Below are 20,183 nucleotides of genomic sequence, written 5' to 3'. Positions count from 1 at the left end.
TTCACAACTTTACAACTGATGCTCTCAAACACATTAAGAGACAAGACATTTTAGTAATTAACTCTTGATGAGTTCAGCACAGCTGTTAACTGAAAGCTGAACATTCCAGGTGACTCTACCTCATAAAGCTGGATGAAAAAATCCAGCCAAGATGTGGAAAGTGTCATCTAAGCAAGAGGTGCTACTTTGAAGAACCTTAAATAAAATCCACTTTTTCTTGTTCTTTGTATAATATATATATATATTATATATATATATATATATATAATATATATACTATAGCTCTCTCTGAGTTGTATATGCATTCTGCATATGAAACTGTTTCTCAGCCTTCCTTATCTGCTGAAGCTAGTAAAAGAAAATCCTCAGAAATACGAGTTGATCGGAGAGACGTTACGTGTCTACGTCAACCAGGGAGTTCAGCGGTTATATACGCGGCCAATCAGAGGGGATATATTTGCATGTATGAATATTCATGTGCCTTTCTTCAGAGACCTCTAATTAATTTAGTAATCTAAAGAAGGGCTAAATAGAAACACCTGAGCACTTTTTTTTTGAATGCTCACATGGCATTCATTCATAACAGAGACCTCAACTAGACATTTTAACATGAATTTAAATACGATGGAATGAGATCTTTAAGTGGTACCAAATATTGTTTAAAGTAAGATCTATTTCATTGAGATCAGTGTTTTTAATCGAATTATAATTGACTAATCAATATAACCGTATCCTCTTCCTCCTCTGTCTGTGGTGTGATTGTGTCAGGTGGTCTGCGTGGTGAAGAACTTCAAAGGGAAGCCGTTACTGGGAGAGATTCCTCCGGAGGAGAGCGTTTCCAGTGCTCCCATGCTCACTCAGCCCAGGATGGATCACACTATGGAGAAATACATATCCTCACAGGTATTCCGCCTCCAGCCTTGAAGTAAAGCTGGCTTTACCCCGAGGGGCTCTTTGATATGCAGGGATGCTCTGAATCAGCTGCGCTGTGCTTGATGGGGAAGTGCAGTCAGAGATCTGCGCTGTTTCTCTCGCAGCGCTGTGAAAGTGGGACACTCGGTTAAGCTGACGGAGTAATTAGCTGTCCGATCAGGTAGACGAGCGAGACGGGAGTTTTTTTAGATCTGAGCTGTATAGTGTGTATTGATTTAGAGCTCAATATTCATGCAGAATGTCTTGAACATCACATTCACTAAGAACTGATTGGCAATTGCAATGTGTTATATTTTTAATAAATTGTGCAACTACAGTACAGGCCAAAAGTTTGGACACACCTTGTCTTTTTCAATGCGTTTTCTTTATTTTCATGACTATTTACTAGAGGAGTCACGATTCTTTAAATCCTCGATCCGATTTTACTTCCGATTTTCTTTTTTCTTTTTGTTACAGCATAGCCTATTTGAAAAGGTGGGCTTGATATAAGTGATGCAAATGATACAAGTGATCTGCAATACACCACATTAAGCACTAATGGTCAAATTTAAATAATTTAATTAAGATATATATGTAATGCCATCTAGTGGCTTTTTTTGGTAGCAGCAGTGTGCACTACTAAAACAGCAATGTGCAACATAACAAAATAAATGATAAAAAATACAGGAACAGTCATGAACAAAATAATAGAACAATTAAAGCCTTAACAAACTGAACTCTATCCTACTATAACAGTTAAACATGAAAAATAAGACTTTTTCGGTCCCTGAGAATGACACGTTTTTTTTCTTTAGGCAACCTACTGTAATGCCTATAATGGCTTCAAAAATATTGTGAATTAGTATTAAACTTGTGTCTTATTTGTGCAATAAAGCTTTTGAAAAAATATATTTTTTGAATACCTAAACATTGAGTATTGTAGGTTCATTTGTAGTATTTATGGAGCAACTTAAAATATTTAGTTTTGTAAAGGAAGTCGTGTTAAAGTTGTCTTTTTACAGTGTATTGTTTACATTCTTCAGCTGTTTTTCTGCTAATGAAGTCAAATTTCTTTCATATACAGCTCTGAAAAAAAGTAAGAGACCATTCAGTTTCTGAATCAGTTTCTCTGATTTTACTATTTATAGATATATGTTTGAGTAAAATAAACATTGTTGTTTTATTCTATAAACTACAGACATTTCTCCCAAATTCCAAATAAAAATATTCTCATTTAGAGCATTTATTTGCAGAAAATGAGAAATGGCTGAAATAACAAAAAAGATGCAGAGCTTTCAGACCTCAAATAATGCAAAGAAAACAAGTTCATTTTCACAAAGTTTTAAGAGTTCAGAAATCAATATTTGATGGAACAACCCTGGTTATTCATGCATCTTGGCATCCTGTTCTCCTCCACCAGTCTTACACACTGCTTTTGGATAACTTTATGCTGCTTTACTCCTGGTGCAAAAATTCAAGCAGTTCAGCTTGGTTTGACGGCTTGTGATCATCCATCTTCCTCTTGATTATATTCCAGAGGTTTTCAATTTGGTGAAGTCAAAGAAACTCATTTTTCTTTTTTTTTTTTTTCAGAGCTGTATTTTTTAAGAGTGTAATTTTGTGGGATAACGTAAACCCAACACTAATCCAAGCCTTAATTAAAGGCTTCAGTGTTTTATAATATATTGACTCCTAACACTACAGTAAGTCACAAACATGTATAAAAGCCCAGTTAAAATAAAATTTAATTCAAATTAAAATACTGTGATATACCTTAAAACAGTCAGAATCACTTCAGATTGGTCGATTACTAAAATAGTCATTTGTTGCGGCTCCTCCCACCATCAAGATACAGCATTATAAAGGTATTTTCTCAGTGTTTACACTGGTAAATCTAGACTCTAAGCTCTAGACTCTACTGCAGCACCACTGTAGGAGCTGATTAGGCATGTTAATGAAAGTGATCAGAATGACTGTTTTAAAGGTCATGTCTCTGGTCAATCCCCATCAGAGCGCTGTACTGTATCAGGCCTGTGTTCACATGGGAGAGAGTCACATGGATCAATACCAGTAGTAGGTTCTTGATCAGTAGCTTGAGCAGTGCTCTAGTGTCATGTTTAATTCAGCAGCCCAGGCTCGGCCAGGACGTGGATTTGTAATGTAGATCTTCACTGTCCGCAACCTCTGAACTGCGTCCTGTAGGAGCGGTTGCTCTTCCTCCTCTTCACATGATGAATAGCACGCTGAGACGTGCCCAGGTTCATTTAGAATTCATATAAGACGGTCCGAGGGGCTGCAGCAGGCAGTTCATCAAGGTTATCAGACTGAAGGAGACGTACTGTATGTGTCCGTAGCGCATGACTAGCACCCACTCAGTCACTGGGTGTTTCAAGGCTGCGTCGTTAATCCTGAAATAGGTAAAGGCGGTGTTGTGCAGGTCCACGAGAGGACAAACAGGTTTTTACAACCAGTTGTGGTCTGATATAAAGTACCAGAGAAAAGTTTAAACGAGTGTTTTCTTTTTTTTTAATGATTTTTTTATACATAGTAACTATTGAATATTGAAGACTATGGTAAAGCTATGAACTATACTAAAGCAAAGCCATATACCAGCTGACCTCATAGTGTTTTAGTCTCCATTGGAAATACCTGAGACAGGTCCAGCAGTCTAAAGTGCTGCCACTGTAAACGAGAGATCGCTGGATCGAATCTCGGTCATGCAGCTTGCCATCAGCTGCCGGAGCCCCGAGAGAGCACAATTGGCCTGGATCTCCTTGGGTGGGTAGATGACGCTCTTTACCCTCATCATGTCAAGGGTGATGTAGATCAGCACAAGGCTGCGTCTGTGAGCTGATGTATCAGAACCGAGTCACTGCCCTTTCCTCCAAGCATGCTAGCTAATCAGTAATGCTACATCAGCAGCTGGAGTTTGAAAAGAGGTGGAGTCGGAGAGATGTGTCGGAGGAGGCATGTGCTAGTCATCACCCTCCTGGTGTTGTGGCATCATTAGTGATGAGGTAAATACAGATGAGTAGCAGCTGAATGAGTCTGGCTAAATTGGAAGAAATATGGAAGAAAATTTGAAACAATAGTAAAAGGAATTATCTTTGAGAGAACGTCAACTTTCTGAAAGAGAATCAGATTAAAAAAAAAACAACAGTGGTTTAATAAATTTACAGACATCCAAGGTTGCTCCTGGACCTCCCCCCCAACTGATTTAGTTTTTGGGTCTTTTTTTAGTTTGGGTCTGAACCAAAAGGGAGCGTGAACCACAGCCCGGACCAAAGGGCCAGAGTTTGGTCCAACCAAAAGAGGTGTTCTTAGTTTGGATCTACTGAACCATGGTCCGGTTAATTTTTCGGAGTTTGAGGCAGTCTTTAAATAAATTAGCGGAAAAAAGAATTAGTGTTGTGTCAAAATCTGACTCCTTTTGTGTGCAGACATGTCAAACAGCAGTATGAACACAAACACTTAGAAGAGATTTATATACAGTGGCGTGAAAAAAATATTTTTTACGCCCCCTACAGATTTCTTTAGTTTTTTGCTTTTTTCTCGTCCTGATATTTTTCCAATGATCAAACAAACTTTAAAATCAGACAAAGATAACCTGAGTTAATATTAAAAGCACTTTTTAAATTACTAATTTATTAAAGATAAAAAAATATCCAAACCAATCTGGTCCTATGTGAAAAAGTTGTTGCCTCCTAAAGCTAATTACTCAGTTGTGCCAATCAAGCTTTACTGATAACTGGCAACGAGTCTTTCTCATCTCTGTGGAGGAATTTGCTTTCACTCTTCTTTACAGAATTGTTTTAATTCAGACACATTGGAGGATTTTTTATCATAAACGTCCTGTTTAAGATTTTCCACAGCATCTCAATCAGACTTTGACTAGGCCAATGCAAAACCTTCATTTAGTTTTTCTTGTTTTTAAGCTGTTCAGAGGTGAACTTGTTTGTGTGTTTTGGGTCATTGTCCTGCTGCAGAACCCAAGTACTCCTGAGCTTGAGATCACAAACAGATGGCTGAACATTCTCCTTCAGGATTCCTGCTTCCTATATCTATTACAGCAAGTTGTCCAGACCCTGAAGCAGCAAATCAGCTCCAGGGGCCAGTTGTTCAAAGGAAATCTGATCGGATTTTGGTTATCGGATTGGATCAAATCTGGAAAACGGGTTGTTCAAAAGGGAAAGAAGCATTCTGAAATCGGATCAGATCACGTAATCCAATCCTAGTTTGTAAATGGATCAAACCTTCAGTTTCTGTTGTTCAAAACTTTTCAGTAGGATTTGGATAAGTTTGATCCAAAAAAAATAGGATTACCCTGATCCCAACAAGGGGTAGGATTTCAAATTGGATTTCATGAAGAAAAGTTTTAAAGTAAAAAAAAAAAATACATTTGTACAATTTAGTGTATATACTTTTACTTCTATTTTGCACTTGACCTGTTTAACCGTTACAGTGATAAAGTAGACATTGGCTACCAATTAAGCCTTTTTCTATAGTAACATAAAAATAAAAACAATCTTGACCCCATTAAATAATGCCCCCAAAAGATTTCAATAACAAACAAAAATAATATATTGATTTTTTCATCTACGTCACTGTCATTCATCACTGTATATTAATGTCAAAGAAACATTCATCAGATATGAAGCTGCCAAAAATTATTTCAAACAATTGCAAAGAACACCAGAGTTTGTTCTGGTTCTTCAACGGGCTCAGGTGCATCATGAACATCACAGAGAGGGACATTGCGTCTGGTAGCAACATTGGGCAGGACAATACATGCAAGTGTTATGTTGCATGCTCCCTGTGGTTCGACTCGCAAATAGTTAAGGCATGCAAAGCGTCTCTGCAGAACGCTCAGTTGCTCGTATTGTTTTGCAATAAGCAGTATCTTGTTACTGCAAGAAAAGGAGTCATCAACCCCTGTTGGTTCTTCTGTCTGTTTTTACATAGCTGGTAATGCGGATTAGGTAATCCTGAAAACTGTGTTTCTGGATCAGGGCGATCCAATCCAATATTGCTTTGAAAAACTGGCTTAAAAGTAAGACAGATCACCTGATCCTGGATAGCAAAAAATGTGATTACCAAATCTGGATAATTTTGATCCGGATTACATTTTTTGAACAACTGGCCCAAGACCATCACACTACCACAACCATGTTTTACATTCAGTATGATGATCTTTTTCTAAAATTATGTTTGAGTTTGAGTTTTATGCCAGATGTAATGTGACACATACACACAAAAGTTCCACTTTTGTCACGTCAGTCCAAAGAACATTACAGTCAAATGAAACAGTTTGGGCACCCCTATTAATCTTAATCATTTTTAGTTGTAAATATTTGGGTGTTTGCAGCAGCCATTTCAGTTTGATGTATCTAATAACTGATGGACACAGTAATATTTCAGGATTGAAAAGAGGTTTATTGTACTAACAGAAAATGTGCAATATGCATTGAACCAAAATTTGACCGGTGCAAAAGTATGGGCACCCTTATCATTTTATTGATTTGAATACTCCTAACTACTTTGTACTGACTTACTGAAGCACAAAGTTGGTTTGGTAACCTCATTGAGCTTTGAACTTCATAGCCAGGTGTATCCAATCATGAGAAAAGGTATTTAAGGTGGCCAATTTCAAGTTGTTCTCCTATTAGAATCTCCTCTGTTCTCATCATTCTTCTTCTCTGCCTTTCTGATATTTTTCTTGGTCTGTCACTTCTGGGCTTAACAAGAACTGTCCCTGTGGTCTTCCATTTCCTTACTATGTTCCTCACAGTGGAAACTGACAGGTTAAATCTCTGAGACAACTTTTTGTATCCTTCCCCTGAACAACTATGTTGAACAATCTTTGTTTTAAGATCATTTGAGAGTTGTTTTGATGAGCCCATGATGCCACTCTTCAGAGGAGATTCAAATAGGAGAACAACTTGCAATTGGCCACCTTGTTATGGGGGGGCAAGCTTTTTTCACAAAGGGCTAGATTGTTTTAGATAGTTTCTTTTTTCCTTAATAAATGAAATCATTTTCAAAAGTGCTCTTTATATTTACTCAGGTTATACATGTCTGATAATAAAGTTATATATGTATGACAAAAACACAAAAAACAAAAGGTGGCAAAATCTGTAAGGGGGCAAATACTTTTTTCCCTAAGATTCCCAGCACTAGTGAATGTCTAAACGTTTTTATTTTTTTGATGTTGGATGATGGACAATCTGACTCTGTGCTCATTCTAAAAATACTGCTCCAGATCATTATGCTGGAAAGTTTGAAGAAATGGAGTGTGGTGAAAGGTATTATCTTCATCATTTCTGTTTATCTTGTGCTTTTCAGAGTCCCATCACCTACGCTGAGGTCACATGACAGTGAAGAAACCCGACCAGCCCAATCCAAATCCTGTGGAAATGTTGCTGCTCTCCCTGGTGACTAATGACTTTCAGTGCAACATTCGTTTGATGGATTTCTGTTTGGAACTTTTGCACCTTATTGTTGAATTTTCCTTTCCTTCTCCTCGTCTTCATCTTTCTACCAAATGTAGTGCATATTCCTATTTTTATATACAGTATAAACGACCACAGTCTGCGTCTGCGTCCTTTATATATATATATATATATACTGTATGCCGGGTCAAGAGATACTGTAACAACAGAACAAAGTTGCTAGTTTGCTCTCTGATTGGACATTTCTTTATGTTTAAAGATGTATTGGTTACGTCTGACGCTAAAACAGAGTCAGTGTCCAGAGTCTGTTTTCATTGTTTTGTGGATTCATTACTGTTATTGTCTACAAAATTAACCATTGTGTGAAATAGGGGTGTAACGATGCATGATTGGGCCAAAGTCAGTTTCAGTTCACACCAGGGTTTGGATCCAGCCCATGTGAAGCTCACATGGTTGAAATATGGTGGAGAGACACACAGTCTAAGCTGCTTGAGGTCTAGTTTGAAGTTTCCACCAATCAGTGATGGTTTGGAGAGACATGTCATCTGCTGGTGTTGATCCACTGTGTTTTATTATCAAGTCTAAAGTCAGTGCAGTTTAGTTTTCCCACAAAATCTTACAGCACTTCATGCTTCCCTCTGCTACTAACAACTTTTATGGAGATGCGGATTTCATTTTCCAGCAGGAATTGGCACACTGCCCACACTGCCAAACGTACCAATTGGTCTTATATTATATTCAAATTTTCTAAGACACTGATTTTTGGTTTTTCATTTTTCATCATAAACGCTTAAAATAGATCAATCTGTGTTTAAACCATCTACAGCTCTGGTAAAAAAAAAAAATAAGAGACTACCTGAAAATGATTTTGAGTTATGCGTTCCTTTGATTTAACCAAAGAGGAAGATGGATGATCACAAGCCATCAAACCACCAAGCTGAACTGCTTGAATTTTTTGCACCAGGAGTAAAGCAGCATAAAGTTATCCAAAAGCAGTGTGTAAGACTGGTGGAGGAGAACAGGATGCCAAGATGCATGAAAACTGTGATGAAAAAACTTTCTGAACTCTTAAAACTTTATGAATATGAACTTGTTTTGTTTGCATTATTTGAGCCATTTCTCATTTTCTTCAAATAACTGCTCTAAATTACGATATTTTTATTTGGAAAATAAAAATCAGAGAAACTGATTCAGAAACTGAAGTGGTATTTTTTCCAGAGCTTTATACTAGTATGGTAATATTAACCTTCTATGGTATATTCCTGGTATACGCGTGCATATAAAATGGAAAAAAAGCCAGATTATCGTAAACATTTGTGTATCGTTACACCCCTATTGTGACCAACAATCCTCCAGTTATTTTTTTGAAGCTTTTAATTGTTGTCCATTGTTGTCCATTGTCATGCTTTAAATGGTGCTTGCAATGATGTATCATGAACTGCTCTTTTCGCTGATCCTCTTGACCGAAATATAAACATGAGTGGTGGAAAGTCCCCACGGCGCAATAAGTGTAAAAAGCTATATGTATATTGAATTGGTTACTTTAAAAAATTAATATTTTTACAGCTAGAGATTGATTTTACTGTGATTGTTTCAGACAGCAGTTTGGGCAGGTTTGACATGTTTAATTGTGGCTAGAAATTGATACAAAATATCAAAATATATTTTATATGTTCTACTGTTCCAAAGCAGCCATAACATTAGAACCATCTGCCTAATATACAGTGCTAAGACAAAAGCTCTGGCTCATGTAAGCCTGTGGCTGGGAGGGTTTTATCAGTGGTACTAATGTTATGGCTGATTGGTGTTTAGGTCTATATTTATGTTCTGTATGTGTAGATATGGTGTCCAGTCAATTGGACAAGGTTAGTTTAGCCTTGCCACAGACAATCAACAGAAAGAGAGAGAGAGACTGACAAAGTGAGAGAGAGAAAGTCAGATCGTGAGAAACTGTGAGAGGGGGTCATGAGACACATTGAGTGAAAAATAGAGTGAGAGAGAGTAAGAGGGAAAGACAGAGTGAGACAGAATGAGATAGAGTGAAAGAGATAATGAGAAAGTGAGAGAGAGAGAGAGAGAGAGAGAGAGAGGGTAAAAAAGAGAGAGACAGGTACAGGGAGACAGAGATAGACAGAGAGGGGGGAAGAGTTAGAGTGAAAGAGAGTAAAAGAGAAATAGAGAGAGACACAGGTAGAGAGGAAAACGAAGCGAACAAGGGAGTGAAAGAGAGATAAAGACACAGATAGAGAGGGATTAGTGTTAGGAAGAGTTAGAGTGAGAGAGAGTAAGAAACAGAGTGAGAGAGAGTAAAAAGTGAGAACGAGACACAGATAAAGAGAGATGGGAAAGAGTTAGTATAAGAGAGAGAAAGTAAGAAAGAGAGAGAGAGTGAGAGAAAGAGACAGATATAGAGGGAGATGGAGCAAGAGAGTTAGGAAGAGTTAGAGTGAGAGACAGTGAGAAACAGTAGGAAAGAGAGTGTGAGAAACCAAGAGAGAGTGAAAGAAAAAGTGTGAAACAGATGAAGGAGACAAAATGAGTGGAAAGAGATAGAGAGAGGGGGAAGAGTTTGGGTGAGAGAGAAAAACACTGGGTGAGAGAGAGAAAGAGAGCGACAGGTAAGAAAGAGATGAAGCGAGAGAGTAAAAGAGAGACGGGTATTTATTAAGAGAACGAGGGAGATAGAGAGAGAGGGGGAAGAGAGAGAGAGAGAGTGAGGGGAGAGTTAGAGTAAGAGAGAGAAAGAAATAGAGACAGGTAGAGATGAAGTGAGCTAGTAAAAGAGAGACACAGGTATAGAATGAGAGAACGAGAGAGGGAGAGATAGAGAGAGGGGGAGGAGTTAGAGAGAGAGAGATGGAGAGATGGAGAAAGAGAGTGAGACAGAAAGAGATACAGCGAGAGAGAGAGAGACTTGGCCCATTTCAATATCAGTTTTAATCAGCCCAGGTTTGATACACTTGATTTTCCAGGGTCAATCTCTGTTGATTAGTGTGTCTGAATTTCGAATGTGGTGTGAGACATACTTTGTATTATCATGTTTGTGTTTAGCAGATGATCTGTTTAAACTCTCACAGGCCAACATTGAGATTTGATTTATTTGAACTGATGAATAAACAGTATTTTTGTTTCAGTTTGAAGTAAATGATTTCCAGCTTTATTCAGATTGCTTTTAGCTTTCCTTACCTGATTGTTGTCTCCTCAGATACTGGCATGGTGAAGGTGGTGTATGAGGTGTTAGTGTGTGTTGTCCTGCTGGTACAGTGAGTGGATCAGATACAGCAGCAGCAGTGCTGCTGGAGTTTTTTAAATAAATCAGTGTCACTGCTGGACTGAGAACAGACCACCATGCCAGTATCAGAAATATTAGAGCCAACAGCATCCTCTAACCACTGATGAAGAACTAACACAAATGGTGCAGCTACAGACTTAGTAAGAACACAGTGAGTGAAGAACACAGTGTTTAAAAACTCCAGCAGCACTGCTGTATCTGATCCACTCACACCACCACAACACACATCAACACCTCATACACCACCTTCACCATGCTAATCAGTGCTAATAACACCCACCACCAATTAATAGTTTTTTGCTTGCGTTTGGATCGGCAGTATCAACTCTCAAGAAATTTGAGGAGAAAACCTTATATTTTTGGAGGAAGCTTAAAGGTGCATTATGTAGGACCTGAGAGCAAGTGTGTGAAATGGCAACAGCAGTCCAATTTCAAAACACCACAGAGAGTAGTCTGCTCCGCCCAGCCCTCCCCAGCCACGAAACTTATTTGGGTTGCCAAATTCAGCAGGCTGAATCTACACAACGTTAAGACTAGTAGGAGAGGCGGAGAGTACGAGCTGAGCTAAACTAAACTCTTCTAAAACCCGTATCTAGAGTTATATTGACTGTATGTTACACGAGGGAGAGCTAAAGCTCCCCAGTGTGCCGGACCGCGGCTCCGCGATGTGTCTGACTGAATTAGCTAGCCAGTTAGCTTAACTGTTCAGGAGAAAAGTAGCAGCTCTGGGTCGGCCTTTTAGTCTTTTTGAGCTCTAAGTCTCCACCGTTCGAACTCACTGCCAATATATTCACTCTTGTTATATTCCTTCTTTGGTCACTGAGCTTTTTTGAGACATGCTGAGGCTTTTTAAGCTGTGTAGCAGCTGAGGTTTAACTGAACCAGCTCTGCAGCTCTGCTAGCTCCTTTGCTGTGTTGCGCTGCTGTAGTGCTGGCAACCTCGGTGGGCCGAATTAGTGTTGGGGAACGAGCAGCAGGAGGAGTCAGAGGACAAAACAAACACAAAACCCGGGACGGACTGCACATTTAATATAGGAACGTACTGCTGAATCCGTGCTGACAAGAGCTGCCAGTGCTTTCACTCAACATGTTTCCTTAATATCTGATGATACGTCCTGATCATTTTATCATTTACCACTGAAAATTAGTTATATAATGGTCCTTTAAGCTTGGGCATCATTGGACCTGCTAAAAAAAAAAGATCTAAAAAGAATAATCCAAATCAGTCCACATAGGCTTGGTTTTAGAAGAAGTCCTGGAAGATTCTGGAGTAAGCTTCGGCATCTTTGGATCTGCTAAAAAAGATCTAAAAAAAAAAAAGGAAAAAGGATCCGAATCAGTCCAGCTAGGCTTAGGAACCTCTCATTTGTATCATAAATATACATAAATTGAGCATAACTATTTACAATAACATATTTCTACCACAAGACTATAAAATCATCTGTCTGTCTGTTTGTTGTTTGGTGTCACTTGTCCAGAATACCTGTTGTGATGGTGTCGGGTGCAATGTCGTACAATGCCAGATGAACATTAGTCTTCATTACAGGCAATTTGAAAGCCCAACATTACATTAATGGGTTCTTACAACCAGTAACCATACCTTTTCTGAAAGCACATTCTGGTGGCCTATTCCAACAGCACAATGCTCATCCACACACTGCTGCCATCTCAAGAGCTTGCCCTGAAGACACCACATTTATCCCTGATTGAAAATGTGTGTGATGCTACTGGAAGTGCTATAAACACTCTATAACAGCTCCATTACAGGATTCACAGGATTCAGATCATCAGTGTTATTCACATCACCTGTGAGTAGTGGTGTTAATGTTATGGCTTGTTTTAACTGGTAAGTGAGACATTGTTTACATAATAAAGTGTACTTTCACTTTAACCGTCCCTCCAGATCATTTGGGGCATACTCTAAGTGCGTTACATAACTTCGCAGTGAGACATCAGGCAGAAACGTAATGCAGCTTTTTTGCTTGTTAAATGACTCGCAGAAGCTCCAAATTGACTCCAGGTCACCAACTCCGTGTCTCTGAGTGACTGCCCAAACACTTTTATGAGCTTGCAGAGATTCTTCGGAATGTTAAAATCTGGTTTCAGCTGACCCTGACCGTGACCTCAGTCTGATTGAATTTATTTTATTTTTTTTAGTTTTTTTAAAATGTATACAGGTTTATTTAATTTGCTTTTCCTGAGCTTCCATGACCTTGACTACACAGGGCATAGGGCTGTGTACTGACAAGAACCTGGCACTACAATATCAAAATATTGTACACATGATACAGGGGATTTTTTGTTTTTTTGCATTTTTGTCAAACTTACATTTTTCAGATTATCAAACAACCTCAAATATCAGATAAATATAACCTGAGTAAAATTTAACTGATTAATCACAATTTTTGGAAACCTGATTTTAATTTCACTACTAACAACAACCAGGCCGGAACGTCATTGATCATCTATCAGTCTAGTAAAGGTTACAAAGTCATTCCCACAGCTTTGGGACTCCAGCATTTAAAGAACTATAAGATTGTCTTGCCAGTGTCAGTGTTTTAATAATAAGAAAGAGACTGGGTGGACAAAAGAGGAAATATTTGGAAGGTGTGTGTCCCGTTACACACAAAACTGGCACAAAACTAACACATCATTTCAGAAAAAGAACATCGTACTGAATGTAAAACATGGTGGTGGTAGTGTGTGTGATGGTCTGGGGCTGCTGCACAACTTGCTTTTATAGATGGAAGCAGGAATTCTGCTGTTTACCAAACAATCCTGAAGGAGAATATCCGCCCATTTGTTCATGACCTCAAGCTCAGGATTACTTGGGTTCTGCAGCAGGACAATGATCCAAACCACACAAACAAGTTCACCTCTGAATGGCTTAAAAAACAAAATTATGTGTAATAAAGAGTGGCCTAGTCAAAGTCTGTTTGAGATTTGCCTGCAAATGACAGACTTGCAAAACTGCACCATAAGCCTATCCAGGACTTACTTAACTTACTTAAAAAATAGAAGGAAATCTATTGCCTTACTTTTTTGGTTATTTCAATTGCTTTGCACAATTCTTTTTTTTATTTTACTGTTCAGTGAATAAAGTAGTACTTCTTTTTTTTTCTAAATTATATAATTGAAATAGGTATAGATGTTGTAGAGTGAACAGTATAGCTCACAGCCAGTACAGAGTTATAGCAGCTAGCTCTTACAGCCTACAACAACCGAGGCCAGGCAGGTATTTACAATATATGATCTACAAATTTACGTAAAATAGCCTACAGGAAATGACTATACACTGACGGTGAGCCTCAGAAACTCGGTGTAACACTCAGACCAGATAGTTGGATGCAAAAGAAGAGTAGATTTAATGGACAAAATCGCAAGGCAAAAACAGGCGTAGTCAAAAACAGGCACAAAAATCAGAAAACCAGGAATTCAAAACACAGGATTCAAACGCTCAATAATGACACAGATTGGCAATATCTCGCAAAGAGATGGAGACAGAGTCCAGGTATATATAGGGAAGCTAATCAAATAAGGATTCAGTTCAGGTGTGAGTGTGGGCGGAGTCACCTCAATAGTCCGGAGAGGCTGATCTCTGAACTGTGGAACGGCGTCTGGGTGTGACACTCGGGGACACATCAACCAGAATATCCGTAGATTTTGCCAGAAGCTGGCTTTTGTGGGAAAGAAGCCCCCAATAACAACAGACTAAACTAAATTAGATAGATAGATAGATAGATAGATAGATAGATAGATAGATAGATAGATAGATAGATAGATAGATAGATAACTGGGGCTGGGAAACACTGTTAACCGGGGCTGTCTAGCACTGCTAACTGGGGGGTGGCTAGCACAGTTAAACGGCTGGCTATGCTGCTAGCCGCGGCTGGGTAGCGCTGTTAAACGGGGCTGGGTAGTCCAGCTAACCGCAGCTGGCTATTTCTTCTAACCAGGCTGCCTAGCACTGCTAACCAGGGGGTGGCTGGCTAGCGCTGGTAACCACAGCTGGGTAGGGCTGTTAACCGGTGCTTGCTAGAACTGCTAACTGCAGTTGTCTATGCTGCAAACCGGGGCTGGCTAGCACTGCTAACTGTGGCTGGCTATGCTGCTAACCGGAGCTTGGTAGCCCAGCTAACCGGGGCTGGCTAGCACTGCTAACTGCAGCTAGCGCTCACCGTTAAACAAAATACTGGAAATCTAAGCTTACTGTAAATAAACGTAAGCGGTTCACTTACCCAAATAAACAGTTTTTAGAAGGGAAATCTGTGTAGATTAACATCCAGCACTCGTTTCCCTTTGAAAGAAAATGTTTTTATGTTTTTAAGAATTATAGTTTGGTTTATAATTTTGTTTACTTAGGTACATCTCATTTAAATGTATTATGCGAACGTAATTGTTCACCTAAACAACTGAAAATATCTAGACTTATTGACAGCGTCTCACGCTGAATTTTTACAGGTGTATTAAAGGTGTGTGCGGTGGTTCTGTGGTCAGAGTGCTGAGTTATTGATCACAGGGTTGTGGGATCAATGCTTGGATCTGCTAGGCTGACACTGCTGGACCCTTAAGCAAGACCTTCAATGCTTTCCACTCTAGGGGTGCTGTAGCATGGCTGACCTTACTTTTTATATAGAATATATATATATATATATATATATATATATATATATATATATATATATATATATATATATATATATACAGTATATACAGTATATACAGTCATGGCCGAGAGTATTGGCACCCCTGATTTTTTTCAGAAAATGTATTTCTTCCAGAAAATAATTGAAAAGTAATTGAAAATACTATATTTCACATGTTTTTTTTATACACATTCTGATTTGCTCTGTGTGTATGGGAGAAAAAAAAGAAGAAAAAAGCCAAAATTTATATAGTTTCACACAAAAAGTCCAGACAAAATGATTGGCTCCCTCAACTTAATATTTGTTGGCACACCCTGAAATCATTAATTTCCTATAGCCCTCAACAAGCTTCTTACACAGCTGGAATTACACAACTTCTCCAGGTCTCACATATTTGAAGGATGCAATTTTAAGATCTCTACACAGCTGTTTTTATTGGGATCTAGATCCAGACTCACTGCTGGCCACTTCAGAAATCTCCAGCACTTTGTTTCCAACTTTATATGGGTGCTTTTTGAAGTGTGTTTGGGGTCATTGTCTTGCTGGAAGACCCATGATGTAGGACTCAAACCTAGCTTTCTGAAAGTGGACCCTACAAACTCCTTTGGTAATCTTCAGATTTCATCAGATTTCATTTTCCAGAGGCAGAAAAAAGTCCACAAAACCTCTTTGAACCTCCACCATATTTGACTGTAGGTACTGTGTTCTTTTCTTTGTAGACCTTATAGAATGATGTGCTTACTTTTAAAGCTCAATCTTGACCTCCTCTGTCCACAAGACGTTTTTCCCAAAAGGGTTTTGGTGAACTGCAGTCTAGCTTTTTTATGTCTTTGGTTCAGCAGTGTGGTCTTCTTGGATCTCCTGCCATAGCGTTTCATTTCATTTAAATGTCAATGGAAAGTTTGTGCTGATGCTGATGCACCCTGAGCCTGAATGACAGCTTAAATTTCTTTGGAACCTGATTGGGGCTGCTTTGTCACCATCTGCACTATGCTGTGTTGCAACCTTTTATCATTCTTTTTTCTTTCATCCACGTCCAGGGAGATTAGCTACAGTTCCATCAGCTGTAAACTTCTTGATTATGTTGCGCATCGTGGTAAAATGGGATTGTTGATATTTTTCCACAATTTTGGTTCTCAAGTCCTCAGACAGTTCTCTTCCACTTTTCCATGTTTAGTATGGAACACAGAGATGCACAATGTAAAGATTTAGTCAAATTCTCTCCTTTTTATCTGGTTTCAGGTGAGATTTTTAGAGATTTTTCACACTTGTTACTTAGCACAGATGAGTTTAAACGAGCATCACATGCTTTTGAAGTTTTTAATGAAATTCTACAAGTTTTGGCTTTTTTCTGTTTTATTGTGTCGTCTCAAACTGTGTAATTGCATCAACTTTCTGGGAGATTTTAATTAATTTTCTGGAAATTTTTCACAAGCACCAACACTTTTGGTGATGACTGTATATACTGATATGCCATGTCCATTAATTGATCATTAATTGTTATCTCTACATCATAGAAGGCTAGAAAAATGTTAAAAGAATATTACCACCTACAGTGGACAGTCCAATGGTGACCAATGGCATCTAGGTAGAAATCCAGATACCAGATCACCAGTCAATGAAGAAGACCCCACCCACATAACCCACAGGTTAGTACAATGTTTTTCCATCACTGTGTTCATTCAAACAACTCCAAATCTCTCTTCATCAAGTATAGGTCTCATCATATCAACACCTGGTTTGGTAATCCGTAGGGGTGGGCAATATTATATCGTATGCAATATATCGTGACACAGAAATATCATGATATTAAAAATCCATATCGTGATAATAGGGCTGTTCTGTCTTAAAAGTAGTCTATTATTTACTGTGAAGCTTTAGGTGTATTTATTGTATAATTGTTTTAGTTTGCAGTTTATATGCATGCACTAAATATTCTGCAATATTATTTGCTGCATTATATTATTTTATGCTATATTATTTATTTTGCCACATTATGATTATTCTGTTATACTATTATACTATAATATGAATTAATTATTTTAGTTTTCCTATATCGCTAAGTATATCGTTATCGCAAAAATACCCTGAAATATCGTGATATTATTTTAGAGCCATATCACCCACCCCTAGTAATCAGTGTTTAATGATGGTAAATATGAAAGAAATATGTCTTTTTTTTTTTTTTTTACTGTGTTTATGTTTAACTGCATTCGATCTAAAGAGATCTGGATTTTAATTCAGATTAAAGTGATTATATAGAGAATACTTGAGTAAATGAATCCAGAAACTTAGTATCGCTTCATATTGAATCCTTTCTTGACGCTCGCAAACATCCAGACCTTCCAGACTTTAAATCATTCACAGTCCTTCACCCACAGCACAGTGAGAAGCATCATAACAGCCTGGCCTGACTTCAGCATGTGTGACTGAGCTCGGAAAAAGGAATCGCTCTGTATCACTGTTCTAACAAGCTCTCTGTTTCCTCTGCTTCTTTCTGAACTCTGAGAGAAGCTGGCAGCGCACTCACTCCAGCTCTTCTGTGTTTCAACTGTCTCAAAGCAGAGACGTTCACAAGAAACCAGGATGAACCTCAAGTCTCTAAAAGTTGAGTACTGAGCGAGTTTAAAGAAGAAATCCAGTGTGTAGTGAAACTTAACAATGAGTATGAACTTTTGTTGAAGAGCACACCTCCGTTCGCCCCCAGCATTCCGAAATACATGGCTTTTTACACTTAAAATACAACAGATAGGAGCATATTGTTGCTTATGCAAAGAGATCATTACTTTTACTCCATTAACAAGCGCAAAGTTGCTCCACACCACATTGGTTGGTTCATTGTCTTGCTGCATGACCCACCTTCTCTTGAGACTTAGCTAATGGACAGATGTCCTGACATTTCCCTTCATAATTCTCTAATATAATTTACAGATCATGGTTCCATCAATGATGACCAGCTGTCCTGGCCCAGATATAGCAAAAATCCAGGCCAAAACCTTGATACTACCACCACCACGTTTCACAGATGGGCTTAAAGTCTGGTTAAAGAAGCTTAAAAGGACTAAAAGCCATCAGTGTTCAATAATAAAAAAAACAATGTGAAAAAGTGTTTGCTGCATTCATGATATCTATTTTTAATTTACTCTTAAATGTTTCAGAACATCAAGCAAATTCAAATAGTAGTCAAAGACAACACAAGTAAACACAACATGCAGTTTTTTTAAATAAAGGTTTTTATTATTATTATGTCACCGGGGAAAGGACGCACACCAAATGACAAAAGAAGTTTTTTTTCGGGTACTTTATTCTGATTAAATTTTTACTCAAAACAATAAAAATAAAATTAATACACTGTAAAACCCTAACTTAGAACACAGTACAGTATTTGGTAGTGGCACTAATTACAGAAAATAGATAAATAACATTAATACCACCTTAATACCATTAACAGAGCTCTTTTTATATTTGTTTTTAAGCTCACCTCGATTTACTCAGCTTTACTCAACAAGATTTGAGCATTTCATCAAGAGAACTTGGACAAACAGCTTCTGTAACCCAGAAAAATACAAGGCTTGACCACGAGGAGCACACTACCCCACAGAAACAATGCCATCTGCCCGCATCTGGTTGTGATTCATTCAAAATACATGTTTAGAAAGGCAATATAGGCATCTACTACTGTTATAGGCCAACTAAACCTTATATTGTTCAGTATTTCCTGATTTTTACCTCTTATTTCATTAGGATGGCTCTGGATGGATCCTAAAATGAAGCACCACCATTCACTGCAGCTTGAGCCTCCTTCTCTACCATGCTCTTAGCTCCTCCCTTTCCTCTCTCAGGGTGACAACACTTCTGATTGTGTTTCTTAAAGTTACAGACACACATTTTAAAGGTGTATTCTCAATTCACCACCTGGCTACAATTATCTTAAAAAAGCCATTCATGCTGGAAAACCCACAAATGTGGCGGATTTACAACAATTCTGTAAATAAGAGAGAAACAATACTCATCCACAGTGCTCGTTGCAAGTTACCGCAAATGCTTGATTGCAGTTGTTGCTGCTAAGTGAAAAAAAAAAAAAAAACAGATTTTTTCAGGTTATTAGGTTTTCACACAGGGTCATTTATGTTTGGATTTTTTTCTTACTTAATAATAAAAACCTTTATTTAAAAACTGCATTTTGTGTTTACTTGTGTTGTCTTTGACTAATATTTAAATAAGTTTGATAAATTGAAAAACATGCAAAAATATAAGAATCATGAAGGGGCAAACCCTTTTTTACAGCACTGTAGGAGTTGCTTTCCATCACTGATCTAAAAAAAAAAAAAAGGTCTGATAAGAAAAGGAGAGCTTGTGTGTTTCAGTCTGGTCACATAGCAGCTCTGTGAAAAGCCATGTTTCAATGGACTGCGGGAAAAGAAAAACAGCTTTGGACATTCCCTCAAGCCTAACAAAGACTTAAGAGAGGAGTTTCATGTGGCCGAGAGGGCCGGCGTGCGGGAGAAGATGTATTAGAGTAGATTTTTATCCTGCAGCCCGGCCGGCTGAGTGCCGCTCCCTTTGACAGCGTGGCACAGCGCTCTGGGCAGAGCAGAGAAAGCGAGCGAGAGGCGGCGACTGAGAGAAAGCGTGCGCGAGAGAGAGAGAGAGAGAGAAAGCATGGTCCAGGGAGGCTGTCTCTGTCTCTGTTTCTGTGTCTCTCTGAATCAGGGGAGAATCTCACGGCTCCGAATGCAGCCGCCTCTCCTCATCACAATAGCAGCGTTTCTATGGAAGTGTATTGAAAGCCCTGGAAGCTCTGGAGGCTAATTCTTACACCCAAGCTTTACCGCCGATGACCCTGCCTAGCCCGGCCTGCTGCTGCTGGTCTGCTAATGCTAA

General features: G+C 38.5%; 1 protein-coding gene across 1 annotated transcript in view; it reads left to right on the top strand.

Annotated features, from left to right (window-relative positions):
* Nucleotides 1-10,494, top strand: part of plppr5a (phospholipid phosphatase related 5a) — a 56,891-nt gene extending 46,397 nt beyond the window's left edge. The window contains exons 5-6 of the mRNA XM_022686103.2: nucleotides 769-903; nucleotides 7,255-10,494. Of these exons, the coding sequence (XP_022541824.2) occupies nucleotides 769-903; nucleotides 7,255-7,284 (165 nt within the window). The 3' untranslated portion in view covers nucleotides 7,285-10,494. The remainder of the gene's footprint in view (nucleotides 1-768; nucleotides 904-7,254) is intronic.
* Nucleotides 10,495-20,183: the final 9,689 nt, after the last annotated feature.

This window comes from Astyanax mexicanus, chromosome 18, assembly GCF_023375975.1.
Source record: "Astyanax mexicanus isolate ESR-SI-001 chromosome 18, AstMex3_surface, whole genome shotgun sequence".
Classification (NCBI taxonomy): domain Eukaryota; kingdom Metazoa; phylum Chordata; class Actinopteri; order Characiformes; family Acestrorhamphidae; genus Astyanax; species Astyanax mexicanus.
This window is presented reverse-complemented; position numbering and strand designations above follow the sequence as displayed.